Source organism: Marmota flaviventris, chromosome 4, assembly GCF_047511675.1.
Source record: "Marmota flaviventris isolate mMarFla1 chromosome 4, mMarFla1.hap1, whole genome shotgun sequence".
NCBI lineage: Eukaryota > Metazoa > Chordata > Mammalia > Rodentia > Sciuridae > Marmota > Marmota flaviventris.
In genome coordinates, this window is record NC_092501.1 from 47,301,311 (window position 1) to 47,315,328 (window position 14,018).

The 14,018-nt window shown below is 42.7% G+C and overlaps 1 protein-coding gene across 4 annotated transcripts in view; it reads left to right on the plus strand.

The window, feature by feature from the left end:
• The window catches only part of Kcnma1 (potassium calcium-activated channel subfamily M alpha 1), a 706,297-nt gene that overhangs the window by 511,412 nt on the left and 180,867 nt on the right, over positions 1 to 14,018 (plus strand). For all 4 annotated transcript variants that reach the window (XM_027931402.3, XM_027931380.3, XM_027931382.3 and 1 more), the window contains exons 13-14: positions 532 to 601; positions 7,152 to 7,307. In XM_027931402.3, the coding sequence (XP_027787203.3) occupies positions 532 to 601; positions 7,152 to 7,307 (226 nt within the window). The remainder of the gene's footprint in view (positions 1 to 531; positions 602 to 7,151; positions 7,308 to 14,018) is intronic.

Here is a 14,018-nt window from a genome sequence, read left to right on the forward strand (position 1 = left end):
GAGTCCTTGCTCTTAAGAGACTTGTTTAGAAATCATGTGCATGAGTGTGGCCAAGTATGTGTGACAATTAGAACCATTTGTCAGGCAGCTTGTGCGATTTGTCATTGTTGTCTCAAGTTGTTAACTTGAGCAGATTGTCCCCAGGCTGGTCCCTGGGGTGGGAGATTGCAGAGCTCCAGAGGCACCATGATTTGAACTTGCTTTCGATGTCTATGTCAGCAGTGACCCTGGTCCCAAAGCCCCCGCCATCAGCCCACACAGGCTCGCATGCCATCACTGAGCCATCGAAGGGTTCCCTCGTATTTTTCATGCCCAAGATACATACTGTAGCTGTCTTGCGATTTCCATTTCAAACCACCCAGAGGTAGTGGTGGGAGCATAGTTTAACCTGCCCTAGTACCTGCAGCCTCCTGGATGGCGCAGGCTGCTGGTCCTACCTTGGACCCCACTTGGAGATAATCAAATGCATCTTCCCAGCAGCCTCCATGGGGATGACAGGCCCTGCCTCAGCTTTTGTTCTCTCTTTTTCAGAGTAATCTCCATAAAGAACTACCACCCGAAGATCAGAATCATCACTCAGATGCTGCAGTATCACAACAAGGTATTACATTGAGAGCCGTCCAGGCCTGAAGCCACATATTGGGGTCCAGTTCCAGTCTCTCTGCCTCACCATACAGATACACATGCACACACACACACACACACACACACACACGTATGTATGTGCATGCATGTATTCATCGTGCCACACAAAAGCCTGTGTAAAAGATGTAATGTGAAGGTTAAAAAAGCAAAGGGATATTTCTTCAGAATAAGCAACGTGTTTGCAGTGGGTCTCTGGAAGGAAGCTCCTTATGTACTCAGGAAGCATCTATTGAACCGCTTGGCCCAGAAATGTGGATGTATTTTTAGATCCCATCCACACCTAATTCCCAACCACTTCATTTCTATGTATGGCAGTCATTTCTTCAGTCAGTATTTATCGATACCTACCTTACAATCAGCACTCTGCTTTATGCCCAGAAGAATATCAGTGAGGGAGAAGCCCTGTTTTGTACCCCAAGATTTAGCACTTAATGTCATAGGCAAGTGTTGGGACTTCATTGAGGCCAGGGGAATTTAAAGAAGCCTAAAGAACTCGGGTGGAGGAAGAAACCCATGACATTCTCAAATCCATAATGTGAATTTGCAGAGTTAGTTCAAAGATTGAACAGAGAGTTGGCTACCCACAGGCTGAACATAAAGGAATGAATGTTCCTGGTAACTTCAAGTAGGGGTGGATTGGAACAGCAAACATCCACTGGGGTCAGTTTGTTTCCCTCTGATTACTTCCCAATTTGCCCGAGCTGAGAGCCTCTCCTCCTTCACCCAGGCTGTCAGTGAACTCCCCGGAAGACAGCTTTGGGGGAGGGAAGGTGACATCTTGCTCTATTTGATATAGCACCACTTATCTCCTTAATGAAGCTTCAAAGCTGGAGGCTGCTCAGTACCTGGGGCCAGGTGTCCTGTCTGAACAGAAATAACTCCCTGCTGAGTTCTGAGGGCAAGAGTGGCCCATCTTATAGGCCATATTCCTACAAAATAGACAGGCATGTGACTCACAGAAAACCCATTCTGCCAAATGCACCAGCACCATGCCATTATTTCTTAATTGCTGGCAAGTGCTGGCCCATTTTGTTGTGTGGAGGCCCATCAGAGGCCATTGTGAAATGGAGCCTGCTGTCGGTGACTGGCCCACTGCTCAGAACTGCTGCCCGATGCCAAGCATTGCCCAGCCCTCAGCAGGTGGCCCTGTTGCAGAAGGTGTCACTCTCCAGCCAGAGGGTTGGGTGCTGGGCACCCAAGGTCACATTCATTCTCCTGTTTGTCTCTGGAAAACTCAAGGGCACTGAAGAGATACAGTCTGAGGATATTGGTAACTCACAGTTGTCAATCTAGAGCAGTTTTTTGGTTTTTTTTTTGTTGTTGTTGTTGTTGTTTGTTTGTTTTTTGATGGCAGCCCCTGTAGGTGGAGGTGAATTTTTTTAGTGAGGCTGTGATTGGTGACAGCTCTTGCCATAAGGAATGCTCCTTCTTTCATTTGCGATTTGAAATTTCATTTAGTGTGGGAGTGCTTTAAGAAGTTGTTTAGATTTTTGGCTGAATTTAGATTGAATAGGAAAATCAATGTTGTATGTTTCGAAAGAAATGTCAGTTCCCTTTTCTTCTCTTTCCAATGGGTGCTGATGTAGCATCTTGGAGAAATCAAGGAAGATTTCAGTTATATAGTTCTTGTCAAATTGAAAGCAGCTCAACTGGCCTAAGATCCAGGCAATACCTGGTCAGTAATCACATGATCATAGCAACCTGAGCATCTTCAATAAACCTCTCCACTGCAGTTATCCAGGAACAATGATGAATACATCAGCAGACCCACTATTTGCTTAAAAATCATTTTCTTTGGAACCATTTCAGTATATTTGGGTTTCAGGATTAGGCAAAATCAGTTACAGAGTCCTGTAAGATTAGTAAGGACATAAGAGGAGGAGGGACTTTGGCACAGGGTATTTTTCCTCCATTATTTCATTTTTCCTCTTGAAGAAGGACTGAAAAGTCCACTTGTCATTTTCTGCCATCTCATTCCTGTAGGATTCCAAATAGAATATCCTTCACTCTGCTTCACAGTTGGCCTGACATGCTTCTACCTGCCCTTTTACAATGTTTTTCTTCCTCTTCTCTTTCAATATTTTTTTTCCTTTTCTCTTGGTACCTTCTCTGCACCCATCCAAGGCACCCATAGATCTCTACCTATTGAAACTTGCTTTCAGAGAAGATCTGATATACGTATGAAAACTCATGTCACTATCTACATATTCCAAGGGGTAGTTGATTCCATAATTGGACATCAGGCTTGGAATATAAAGAGTGTCAATCCCTTATGAGGTAATGATGGTTATATTCTAGAGCTACAGGGAAGGAGGGAAACGGCCTACTTTGTCTCCATATAAAACTGGCCCTGAGTTTGTCATCATAATAATTGCAGACATTTGTGTCCCATTTAATGATTTTAAAAGAGCTTTGACATCCATTATCTCATTTAGTCCTCATTGTACCATCTGTGCATTGTAGCATCCCAGGGTAACTTCAGACCAGGGGGTCTAAGCTCTGTCATAGGCAAAGCAACTCTGGTGGGCACAAATCATGGTCACTGGGCAGTCAGAGAGCTAGGAGACAGAATAGCCAACTGCCATCTTCTCTTAAATGGAGTCGCAGCCCAGTGAATCAAACTGTGGTTCCTGAGTGTGGGCTTGTAAAACAGCTGGTGCTCTCCCAACTGGGTCTCTTCAGTATATCTAGGTTCCATGGAGAGATACTTTCAATCTGGCCATTTCTGAAAGAGAAGAAAGATATGACATCTTCTGATTTAAGCATCAATGGCTTGAAGCTCTTCAAGGAAAGGATAGTTTATGATGTCTTGGAAAAGTGTCACTCCTAATGTCTTACCTTATTAACATATTTCTTATTTTCCCAGTGAATTATAGAGCCTTTGTCTCTGTCCTGGAAACCAAGTCCCAGTGGCCCAATGCAGATGCAGGCTCTTTAAGCTATCTCCCTATCAACCCTTCTGCTTGGGCAGTAGTTGTATTAGTCATCGTTCTGTCACTAATAAACACTGAATGTGCTAGTCAACATTTTGTCACCATGATCAAAATACCTGACAAGAACAACTTGAAGGAGGAAAGGTTTATTTTGGCTCACGGTTTCAGATGTTCAGTCTGTGGTCAGCCAGTTCCATTGCTCCGGGCCTGAGATGAGGCAGTGTATCATGGCTGAAGGAGGCGAAGGAGAGCTGCTCACATTATGGTATCCAGGAAGCAGAGTGAGGGAGGAGCCAGAGGGAAAGATATAATTTCCAAGGGCATGTCTTCAGTGACCCACCTCCTCCAGCCATGCCCCACATCCATTCAAGTTGGGATGGATGAATTAGGTCACAACACACATAATCTAATCATTCACCTCTAAATATTCCTTCATGAATACAGGAGGTTTTGGAGGACACCTCACATTTAAACCAAAACACCTGACACAATTTACAAAGAGACAAGTTCTACTAGCTCACTGTTTGGGAGGGTTTAGTTTGTGTTCATTTAATCCTGTTCCTTTGAGCCTGTAGGACAGGATAACATGTCACGATGGGAGCATGTTGTGGAGCAGGAAGCAAAATGGGAGGAGACCCTGGGTACCGCATTCCCTTCAACAGCACATCCCCAATGACCTAAGGCCTATCGGTAGGCCCCTGCCTCCCAGAGGTTTTCTCACCTCATGGGATCCAAGCTTCTAACACATGGACCATTGGGAGACACTTGAGATCCAAACGATAGCAGCAAGGTAGTTTCCTCTTCTTTGGCATTCTGTCTTTCCTTGTGGTACTCCCCCATGATTGAATGTATAGTAAGAGATGTAACTGGGACTGGAATTCATCTTTCCTCATTACCCAGGACAGCTGATAGGCCTTAGGTCATTGGGGATGTGCTGTTGAAGGGAATGCGGTACCCCAGGTCTCCTCCCATAAGAATGAAGTGCAATCCAGCAGCAGAAACGGGGGAAGGTTCTGGTTGTGCTGGACCTGCTATTTCTCTTCTCCAGATTAGAGAGGATTCTCCTCAAGACTCCTGTGGATTGATGCTAGCATTTGCACACACCCAGATTCCCTCAAATGAAAGAAGGCAAAGTTTCCAGAAACAAAGAGTTTGCATTCCTGGGTCAAAATCCTCTCTTTGCTTCATGCGCACAGATTTCCCTCCCGGCCATTGGCACATTAGCTTCACTTCCTGTCCCATGACTGGTGAAAATATGAAGACCAAGAAAGGAGGCTATGGAATCCTGAAACAAGCTGGACTTTCCTGTGTAATAACACATAAAATATGTCCAAAGAACTCAAATCAGATGGGGCATGAGGGGCCAAGAGTGAAATGCCCGGGTTCATACCCTGGATGATACATGAGGATATGAGGGACTTTCTGGTTTTGCTTGTTTGTTTGAAGATGGTATGGAGTGGTGTCTCTGTAGGGCTGGGACCACCCAAATATCCTGTCACAAACAAGTTCATTACTTATATATAATTTCTTTTCATTCCTCTCAGATGATGTTACTGAAAATGAGCATTTCTCCACTTAAAATTAACGCATTCTCTACAATGCCAGAGAAGTAAAGGGGAAAAGTTTGCATTGTTTAGTCAAAGAAGACTAGGGAGAGGAATGGAATAAAGGGTAGGGTTCATTGTTGGAATTAAGTGTTTGATGTGGGGAAGGTCCCCTGGTACTCCACTTGACAGACATCACCATCTGCTGTGGCCCACACACACGACTATTTTAACAATGCTCTCATTGGGGGTAATACTGCCATCTCTCCCAGCAGTAACCACTGCTGGCTTAGGACTCAAAAGATTGTCACCAGAGTGGATTTTGCAAGAAGGAATTTCATATGTGTGGTGTTTTTGAAAGCAGAACATGGAGCCCTTAGCCTTGCTCTTTCTTTCTACGATGGAGTCTTGCATCCTTCTATTACAACTGGATGGGAAGCCTCCTTGTGTTTGTTGATGCACAGAGAGAAGTAATTTCAGAGCCTTAGAATCTTGGCATGTGCAGGAACTTAGAAGGACTCTCTGACCCAACCTCTCATGGAAAGTAAGAGTTCTTTCTGTAGAGACTTGAGAAATATTTACTAAGTCTTAGGAAAAAAGACCCTGTGTTTTTCAAGGTAGACTTCTCCATTTATTGGACAAATTACACACTTTAAAAGTTTATTTATGAAACAAGCCAAAAAAACTGTTTCCTTGTAATATATACCAGTCAGTCCTAATTCTAGCTCCTGGAAAAAACCTAATCTCAACGTGATAGCACCTGAGGCATTCAGATGGCACTGCCCTGCCTCCACGAGGGCATGGCCCTTCTTTAGACCTGAGGTTTCTGGCTCTGTTCACTGTTCCTCAAAAGAATTTTCCAGATCACTTATCCCCTCTTGTCTTTGTCATTTTTCTCTGGAAGTCATTCAGCTGATCATTTCTCCCATTTTATATATGACTATTAAAAAACTGGGTCAGGTTCTCTGGAACTAGTCTGACCCATTCACAACAGAATGATATGTTCATTTCCCTTACTCTGGAGACCATTTCTAACAAGCAAACATTGGCTTTTTTCTGTAATGTGTCACATGGCCTCTATTTGAGGTTTTAGTTACCCATACACTTAAATTTTGCATTGTGTGTGTGTGTGTGTGTGTGTGTGTGTTTCTCTCAGGTCTGCTGCCAAGTTAGGTCTTCTCATTTTGAATTTATATAATTGATTTTTTTGGAACCTAAATGCCGTATTTGACATTAAGCTTTGTTAAATTTTTTTCGGTTTGGTGTTTTGTTGATTCTTTTTCCAACTCTGGAGGATTTTTTTCTTTCTTTCTTTCTTTCTTTTTTTTCCATTCATTGTATTATCCAAGACTCTCTGCTTCTTACCACTTGAAAAATAATTACATGAATGTGCCACTGGATCTGACCTAATTGTTGAACAGGACCAGTCTGTCTGCAAGAGTTTGTAGGACATCTACACTATGATTTACCTGATGATCCAGGGTAGTGGTTCTCCAAGTGTGGGCCTAGCCTCCCGCAAGTCAGATATGCAAATTCTCAGCTCCACCCCAGATCTACTGAATCAAAAACCCAAGGGGGTGAGCCAAGATTTTTACAGACCCTGCTGTTGATTCTACTGCCCACTCAAGTTCAGTAGTCACTGATGTAGAGTATTGGGAAGATTTGCAAAAACAGAAATCAGTCTTGTGGTCCATTTGAGGAGCCACTTTATGAACAACCTAGCCAGATATCCTAGTGATGAGGGCCTATGTGTCTGTGATAAGAGAAAATTCCCCTGGGCTCTATTTGGATAAATGACAAACCAGAGGGAAGGATTTGGGCCCTTGGATGCAGAAGTAATATTGAAAAGAGACTGAAGTCCAATGAGCAGAAGTTTTGAACAAAACACCAAACATCAGACCAGAGCAAGGGAAAGGAAGAACAAGTCCGGATGACCCTGAGTCCTTGGGCAGTGCTGCATTTCCCAGAAGAGACTGAACAATTGAATATGTAACAAAGTGAGGTCTCATACCTGATTTTGTTTCCACAGGCCCATCTGCTAAACATCCCTAGCTGGAATTGGAAAGAGGGCGATGACGCAATCTGTCTCGCGGAGCTGAAGTTGGGTTTCATAGCCCAGAGCTGCCTGGCTCAAGGCCTCTCCACGATGCTCGCCAATCTCTTCTCCATGAGGTCATTCATAAAGGTAACGTCTTGTCTTATTAGAGCACATTAGCCCAGGATTCCATTTGTCGTGGGGTTGAGTAGAGAGCACAGCTTAAACTCAAAACAGATCGACGGGCTTTAACCACTTTGGTTAAGGAGAAATTCCTTGTTACGGATTTGGGCAAGGGGCCAGCTCTTTTCAAAATTATGTTTTTATTTTTATTTGGCACATCCACGGCCATTAAATGATTGTTCAAAGCACAATCCTCTCTTTTTTTAGATAAACCACATGTTTATCTATCAACAAAGCCTCCGCTGTTAAAACAAAAATATGATTTATATACATTCCATATGGCACCAGAGCGCCTAAAGAAAAGAATTATCATTTTCCTCTTTTATATCAAGTGGCTGGTGGACCTCTCACTGTGCGGATAAATGCGGACCATGTGTTTGTGCTGCAGCCCAAACCCCAACAACATAATTCATTTATTTATTTCTGCACAATCAAGGCGGCCGGCAAGGCTGACATGCCATGGCTATTTGAATGGATAATGAACTGGGTCCTTTACAAGGGGTAGGGGCAGTCTGGATGTGTTCATCTCCTTGCCCTTTGGTACCCCATGGAAATGACTAGGCAGCCATTTCGCAGTCTCCAGAGTGGCCACTACCTGCTGGCCACTGCTCAGGAGAGAAGAGAAAGAACCAGTTCTGTTCTCACAGGCCATGTCTGATCAGGGTTGGCTTCCAGGGCATAGAATTTTAGAAGGCTCCTGGAGTGTGGAGAGGAACAGTCATGCCAGTCCTTGTCCTTGGGCTGTTCTTAGCTTAGACAGAGTGGCCAACCACTGTGGTCTGCATTTCTTATTTGGTACTGGTGGCAATTAGCTCCAGACCTGGGTTTACATTCTTCTTCCTGTTGTACCACAAGCAGAATTAACACTGGTCAAGGCGAGAAATGAATGAGATCCTGCCAAGGGAGTCAAAAACTCTGAAGTCAAAGGTTTGATCCTTTTGTTGTTTTGACTGCTCTGTACACTGCCAATGAGGTATTGGAAGACTTGAGGGAAAAAACTGCTACACCAAGATGGTTGGGGACATGAGGAGGCAGGTGTGTTGGTGCTCACCCTGGGCACCTACAAGGTGTGAAACTTAGAGCAGGGTTTTTTCCTGGGTCTTTACCCTTCACACCCACCTAATTGTAAAGGGGATTATTTATATAGATAGTTAGCTTTGCTCTCCTAAAAGAATAATTCATGTTGAAGTCCCTTCGATCACATTAGCTGTATTCATAGTAACTGATACGATGATTTAAAACCTCTTTCTCCTATGCTTATTCTGTACCCCCCCAAAAAACCTTTTGGTTTTTGATCAACAGAACTCTGAGCTCAGACCCCACTTACAAATGAGGACATCATATTCCTTTAAGTGTCATCTTTAATCCAGGCTGTTGTTGTCCTGCATGGACGAAACCGAATGCAGGCGTACGAACGTCAGCAGCAGGGAGGTCTGTGTGGCTGTGTTTAGAGACAGGTCCCAAAGCCAGATGCAGCTGTGTGTCCCAGGACTCTACCCAATGCAGGGAGCCCAGACCCAGGATAAAGGACTGTCACCAAGAGAATTCTGGCTCTTTCAACCAAGCTCTGGTGGTTTTCTTCCAGCAGGGGATTGCTCATGGGACCAAGCACGTGGTCCAAGGAGCTGGGCTCTGCTTCCTCATGTTGATGTGACATGGGCCTTGGCAGGGCCCCACCACAGATGGGGCCACTTGACATGCGTATGTTTTGATTTTGTGGTGCCTGCATGGTAACTAGAGCTGCCTGTCAAGAAAATTAATAAAGTAGATGTGACGCTGATTCTTCAGTGCTATTACAGCAGGGAGAATTCCTGCCCAACTTTCCTCAGGACCCTCATGGGCCTCACCTCTAAAGCCAAGGACGTCCCCTCCAGCTCTGCTAATCCCATTGCCAAGTTCCTATTTAGGAAGAGCCTGTGGGAAAGGCTGGACCGGGCCCTTGTGTAACTGAAAACACATTTCCCTCCCAGGGTTATGTTACTACATTATTTCTGTCCAGGGCCAACTCCCCCATGTTTGGAAGTAGCTCTCGAATATGGCCTTTTGACATTGTAGTGGTCATTGTGTTGGAATTTGCTAAGGTGCATGACCTGCAGATAACCAGGCTTCCCTTCATTTTTTTTTTCATCCAGAAGAAGGACAACCTCATTCATTACTCCCCATTTTATATTGTCATTGTCCCGATCCTTATCTCTTTTAGGTCATGGCAAACACCATAAATGTTATTCTCTTTGGCAAGTTGTAGGTATCATCTCTTATTCCAGAGATCACAAAGCCCTCACTACTTTTGGTTGGGGATGGGGGCAGGTGGTAAAGGAAATCTATAAATGGATGATTGTTTACAGAAATCACTTCCTTCCCCAATGGCCCTATATCCTATGGTGGAGAATTCAACAGCACTTCCGTAGGGACAGCCAGACCTATTAGTGAGGGCTAGAAGGGAGCAGTTTGGGCAGCACTTGATCCTTTGGGAACACTTAGTATTTCTGGAAGCCAAAGGTAAAGTGTGAGCTCACTTTCTTCCTTGCCCTGGGCAGGTAGTATCTGTTTCTTAACTCTGCAGAATATATTGTACTCTTCTCTTTCTTTCCAAGAAGGAGAAAGTAAGATGGTAACAGCACAGGTATATCACATGGAGAAGCACACAGACTGTCCTGGGCTTTTTAAATATACATACAGCCAAACAGCCAACTTCAAGTGAGGGTGATAGACTTGAACAAAAGAAAGACTCCTGTCATATAGGCCCAGCCTAGAGGACAGAGGGAACACTTATCCCCACCCACCAATGTCATACTCAAAGATGCTAACCCAAGGGCCCCAAGTCATTGCTCCCTAACACCTAGCTCTCATTTGGATTCATTATCTTTGAACTGATTTAAGTAGAATTGAGATATATATATATATATATATATATATATATATATATATATATATATATATATATATTACTTTTTTATTAGAATTGATATATATTTTTAAACACTTCTTCAGGAGTAGTGAATTCTTTAAGTTTTCTAACAACGGTTAAAGATTTTATAAATTTGGCTATTCATCCTTAATTTAGGCCATTTAAACCTCAATGCAAGCCCTTTACAGTTTCTGATATGCTGGGATTTACAAATCCATGTTAACCTTGTATCTAATACCTTTAGGAAACAGAAGCCCATGTTGCTACTGAAGCCTTGCAGCTCAGTAGCTGTTGTTAGTGACAGGCTAAGCATTTTGTTCAATAGGTCTTGTTGTCACCCTTGAGTTCCTTTAAGGACAGCAGGCAAATACCCTAGTGCCCGTGACTTATCTACAAATGCATTATCAACCAGGCCTGGGACATCCTGTTTCTTTACCACTATCTGATCTCTGTCCACTGGCTTGTCAGGTTCCAGGGAGAGTCTTCTGTAAAGACCAGGGCAATGGAGTTACTCAGCCTTTCTGTCACCACCTCCTCCCTGAATCCATGGCCACTCTTACCTTCTCCTTGTCTTCCTCACTTGGATGCAATTTAAGATCCACTGATTTTTAGCTTTTGATTTTTAGTCTTATTTTGCAAACTTAACTTTCTCTTTAACAAATATGGGGGTTCAATTTGGGGCTCCTGCCATTTTTATGAATTGTGCTATTATTCTTACTAAGATTAGTTCTTAACTAGGACATGATAAGTTGTGTGTGTGTGTGTGTGTGTGTGTGTGTGTAACTCAGTAAGAGCAATTAGTTCTTAAAATTGTTTTTCACTCTGCACTAAAACTTCTAATTTAGCACATTTAAATAATTCTCAGAATTGCCAACTATTTTAACTCTCCTAATCTATCATTTAATACATGTACACACAGGTACACACCCAACCTGGAATATGGTATGTACTCCTTAATTATCTCCTTGTTCAATAAGTCCATTATGAGAATGGAGAAAATATGTGATGTGTTTCTTATCTTTTCAACTTATTCCACAAGATTTCAAATTTGTAGGTGAAATGTTAGATTTTTCTTTCACCTTTCTACTTCTGAATGACGAAGTACTAGGGAAGTCCACCCCATGTTACAGAGATTGTAGATTGGCTGAAGGGGCATGGCTGGATGCATAAACCATTTGTTCATTTTTGCTGTTACTTTATTGAGATAAATTTGGGGCAATATATAGTCTTAGCACTAATCATAACCAAGGGGACCATTTTAGTAACTTCAGTTCGGGCTATATTTACACATATGAGTGTTGTACATATACATGTATAAAAATAATCTAGTTTAGGAGCCAAAAATATAAAACAAAAAATTTTAATAATTGTCAATGTACACTGAATTTTTTTTTTGAGAGAGAGAGAGAGAGAGAGAGAGAGAGAGAGAGAATTTTTTTAATATTTATTTTTTAGTTTTCGGTGGACACAACATCTTTATTTTATTTTTATGTGGTGCTGAGGATTGAACCCCTGTGTCCCATGCATGTCAGGCGAGCACACTACCACTTGAGCCACGTCCCCAGCCCCTGAATTTTTAACTTTGTGCAATACCAAATTCTACATATACATTATTTCATTTAATTCTCATAATGACCCTACCCAAATGGGACACTATTATTACCCTCACTTTACAGTGGCACACACTTGTGAATTAAAAGAACTGTGCAATATAGCTTGGAACTGGCAAATTAAGGTGTTCAAACTCAAGCAAACTATTTCAGGTGTGTCCTTGAATATAATACTAAGAGGACATAAATGATAAGAGGAATTTTCAACAAGTGCCATCATCTTAGACCAAAACTTATGAGCTTTCTGGAGTTCACCAACAGAGATTTCGTGGGCAGCACCCTCAGGGGTAGGAGGCATGGATAAGCTTCAGGAAACTTGTTCTGATGAGGATGTGAGGGCACATGTTTGCACAGCCCCATCCTGTGGGTCTTGTTCACCCTTCTTTCCAGCCACCTCTGTAAGGGAAGAGGTCACTGCCTCAAGATAGGTGATGGGTTATCTTAGGCTGGACTGAGACAGGATAAGGAATGAATGAGACTCCCAAGAAGGGATTAGCTTTACACATGGCTGTATTCAGCAGGTGAAATTAAGTGGAGTCTAAACCAAGTGTGTCTGAAGCTGGGGATGGCTTAGGTCACTGCTCCTGGGATACAGTAAGTGCATTAGGGTTTTCTAGAGAAGCAAAAATGCATAGAGTGTGCTTGTGCTGACATGCATATACAGCCATGTGCCACACAGAGGCATTCAATGACAAGCTGTCTATGTGATAATAATCTCATAAGATTATATTGTCTAGTGATATCATAACCATGTTTGTGTATGTACACCTAATCACCTATTGACTCATTTGTCAGAATGTGTCACCCTTGTTGAACTTGTTGAACAAAGTATGACTTTATGTGCGTGCACACACACACACATACACACATATACATATATCTATTTTTATCTATGTATCTATGTACATATATTTTAGCTATCTATAATTAAGAGAGGGAGATATTGATTATAAAGAATTGGCTTATGGTATGAAGGTTAAGTCACAAACTCCACAGACTGGAGACCCTGGAGAGCTAATAATACAAGGTTGGTCTGACTCTAATGGAGAGTCAGGAGAGTTGATGGTACAAGTTTCAGTCCAGATCTGAAGGCAGGAGACTCATGCCCCAGTTCAAGGCAGTGTAAAGCAGAGCCAAATTCCTCCTTTCTCCTTCTTTCTGCTGGATTTATGTCTCTATCAGATTGCATGAGGCCCATCCACATTGGAGAGGTGATCTGCATCACCCAATCTGCCAATTCGAATGCTAATCTCATCCAGAAACATTCTCACAGACACACCCAGAATAATGTTTAACCAAATATCTGGGCATCTCATGACCTAGTCAAGTGAACACATAAAATTTACCTTCACAGCAAGCAGTGCTTGTTATCTGGTGAGGGTAAGTTCTGTGGACCAGGTTGGGAAAGGCATCCCAGAAGAAGAGCTCAGAGAGCTCAAATCTCTGTTAGGCCAGAACTGCAATTGATAAGGCTGGGATGGAGATGGCTCTTCATTTCCAGGAAGGAATAATGATGGTACAAGATTAGAGGGTTAGATGGTAAAAGTTGGTAAGATGTGAGTTGTTGCTTGACCACTAGCCACGGACAGTGTCACCCAAACCATGAATGGCATCATATCAATGGACTTCTACACATATTCCTCACTAGTAGAAAGCAGCTTCCAATACAAGAATACTCACTTGGGAATCTCAATTATTCTAATAACTTTTTGATACATAACAACTGATACCTCTATTCAGAACCCAGCACCATCTATTCAACTGCTGCTCAATATCTTCATTTGAATGTCCCATATCTTCTCAGACATAACATATCCATATCTTCCATTTCACTCTTTGCTACTAGCATTGCCGCCCTTTCCCATTGCTCAAACTAAAAACTTTTGAGTCATCCTTGATGCTCCGGTCCTCTGAGCACTACATTAAATTCAGCAGGAAATCTTCTTGGCTCAACATGCAAGCTATGCCAGAATCTGAGCATGTCCCATCAACTTCACTGTAGCTGCTAGATCCAAACCACCAGCTGTCTCTGAGACTGTCACCTCAGCCTTCCCAGTGCTCTGCCCTCACCCCCTCCCTCCAGTAAAGCATCCAGAACAAATTTCTCAAGCATGAATCAGATTCTTTCATACCTATGCATAAGTCTCTCCATTGTTGTCC